The sequence below is a fragment of the Phalaenopsis equestris genome, unplaced genomic scaffold (genome assembly GCF_001263595.1).
Source record: "Phalaenopsis equestris unplaced genomic scaffold, ASM126359v1 Scaffold202899, whole genome shotgun sequence".
Classification (NCBI taxonomy): Eukaryota; Viridiplantae; Streptophyta; class Magnoliopsida; order Asparagales; family Orchidaceae; genus Phalaenopsis; species Phalaenopsis equestris.
Genome location: NW_018222561.1, coordinates 10,139 through 12,141, shown reverse-complemented (window position 1 = coordinate 12,141; position 2,003 = coordinate 10,139). Strand labels below are relative to the sequence as shown.

Here is a 2,003-nt window from a genome sequence, read left to right as displayed (position 1 = left end):
ATATGGATTATTTCATAGTGATTCTATGCAAGTAGTAGGGCTTAGTGTGGCAATGGTACGTCTAGGGGCGTAGTAGTCTTTTCTTTAAGGGTATATAAATTTCTTATATCTAATGTTTCTTTCGAAATGTTATAAATTTTTTTTAAATATTGGCCTTTTTTTGGTGTGGGTCTAGGGGGTAATAAATTATTTATTTATTGATAATAAATTAATTTGTAACTCGTTAAGAGAAAATTTAAAATTCAAGGTGGGCAATACTACATCATGTTTGATCCTTGATCTATGGCAGGTGAAAGTTCTCGCAAGGGGTTCTATTTGTATGACGACAGGCGAAAGGCTACTCCTGACCCCGATATACACAGCTATATAGAGAGATCAAGACAAATAGCTGGTGTTAAGGCTGATCCCCAGGTTACCAAATTCCACCTATACTATTAAACTTTACAAAAATCCATTCTAAATCATCATCATCATCATGATATCCACCAATCACGATTAATTTCATGCTGTCCATGTCTCAATTATGCATCATGACTTACTGTGCTGTCCTCAGCTTACGAAGTTATCCGACAAGGACATAGTGGAGATGATATTCCTTCCAGTAGTCAACGAAGCTTGCTGTGTCCTCGATGAAGGAATTGCAGTGAAAGCATCAGATCTGGACATCGCTTCCATTATGGGAATGGGCTTCCCTTCCTTCAGGTTGTCAAATTTTCGGAATTCTCAACTTTTTAATTAAATTTTACATTGTTTCTTCTTCTAAATAAAGCTTTTGTGCTCTTACATCCTACTTTAGGGGTGGCATTATGTTTTGGGCTGACTCTCTGGGTGCCAAATACATAAACACAAGGCTGGAAGAATGGTCCAAGACCTATGGAAATTTTTTCAAGCCAAGTTCCTATCTTGCTGAAAGGGGAGCGAAAGGAATTCCTCTGGTAAGCAGTAGATAAATTTTATTTACTATAGAACATTGATATGAACCCACTTAACTTTTATGAATTTACATGTCTAACACCTAAACATTCATATTTACATGCATAACACTCGAATCTTTAACTTCTCATAAAAAATACCATCAATATGATCTTTTTAAAAGTAAAATGCTTTTTTTCATGCATATGTCTATAATACCAAGGTGTTATAAATGTAAATATCAAATTTTGGATTTTAGATATGTAAATAAATAAAAATTGTGTGATATGTATATAAATTTCCAATGGTTTTTAATGTCAATTTTTTTATAACTTGATTCAGAGTGCTCCAGTTAATCAGGCCAGTTCGAAGTTATAATCTCTCATCATCTGTCGAGTGAAGCTGTTGTCATTTGGAACAGAACTGTAAAATTATGTGCTGAAGGTATAGTTCATGTATGGACTCAAAAGGCTTTATGGCTTCAGTGTTGCTAACGTAGCATATAAATTATTAATAAAGGAGATCAATACTGCTTGTGTTTCTTAAAGATTATGTCGTTTTATTTCAATAAAAAATAGTTTTAAATTGAACTATTCAATTGCTTTCAAGGCATGTTGAAACTAAATGTTTTAATAAAGTGGAGGATTTTCTGTGTTAATGACTTTAATATTAACTTATAATACTTCATTTGTGCACATAATTATAGTAGTTAATTCTTTTATATTATTTGATTATTGGTGTGTAGAGATCAGGTGAATTAACTATGAAGTTGAAGAAGTTATTAGTAATTTGCCAATATGAACTGAATTATTCATCTGCTTCAATGACTCCTACACCATAGCTCCATAGTTATCATATGAGATTTCACTTGTTGGATTGTATAAGATTATAAGTGTTTTAGTTTTGATTTTTATGTGTTGTTATTTATATCTTGATTAATCACTTATTTGTGTTTGTCTTTGTTCCTATTGTTGTACATATTATATTGTGTAGTGAATAGCTTCATTAATAGTTATAACTTGTGGTTGATTATTCATGATTGCGCTTAATTATGCCTGAAATTTAAAAAAAAAAAGCCCATCCCCCCATAA

General features: G+C 32.0%; 1 protein-coding gene across 1 annotated transcript; it reads left to right on the top strand.

The window, feature by feature from the left end:
- The first annotated feature begins 282 nt into the window (after positions 1–282).
- LOC110036127 (peroxisomal fatty acid beta-oxidation multifunctional protein MFP2-like) lies at positions 283–1,570 on the top strand. Its single transcript, XM_020740491.1, has 4 exons — positions 283–411; positions 554–702; positions 797–935; positions 1,255–1,570. Exons 1-4 carry the CDS (start codon positions 283–285, stop codon positions 1,288–1,290), a joined length of 453 nt encoding a protein of 150 aa, XP_020596150.1. The 3' UTR covers positions 1,291–1,570.
- The last annotated feature ends 433 nt before the right edge of the window (positions 1,571–2,003 follow it).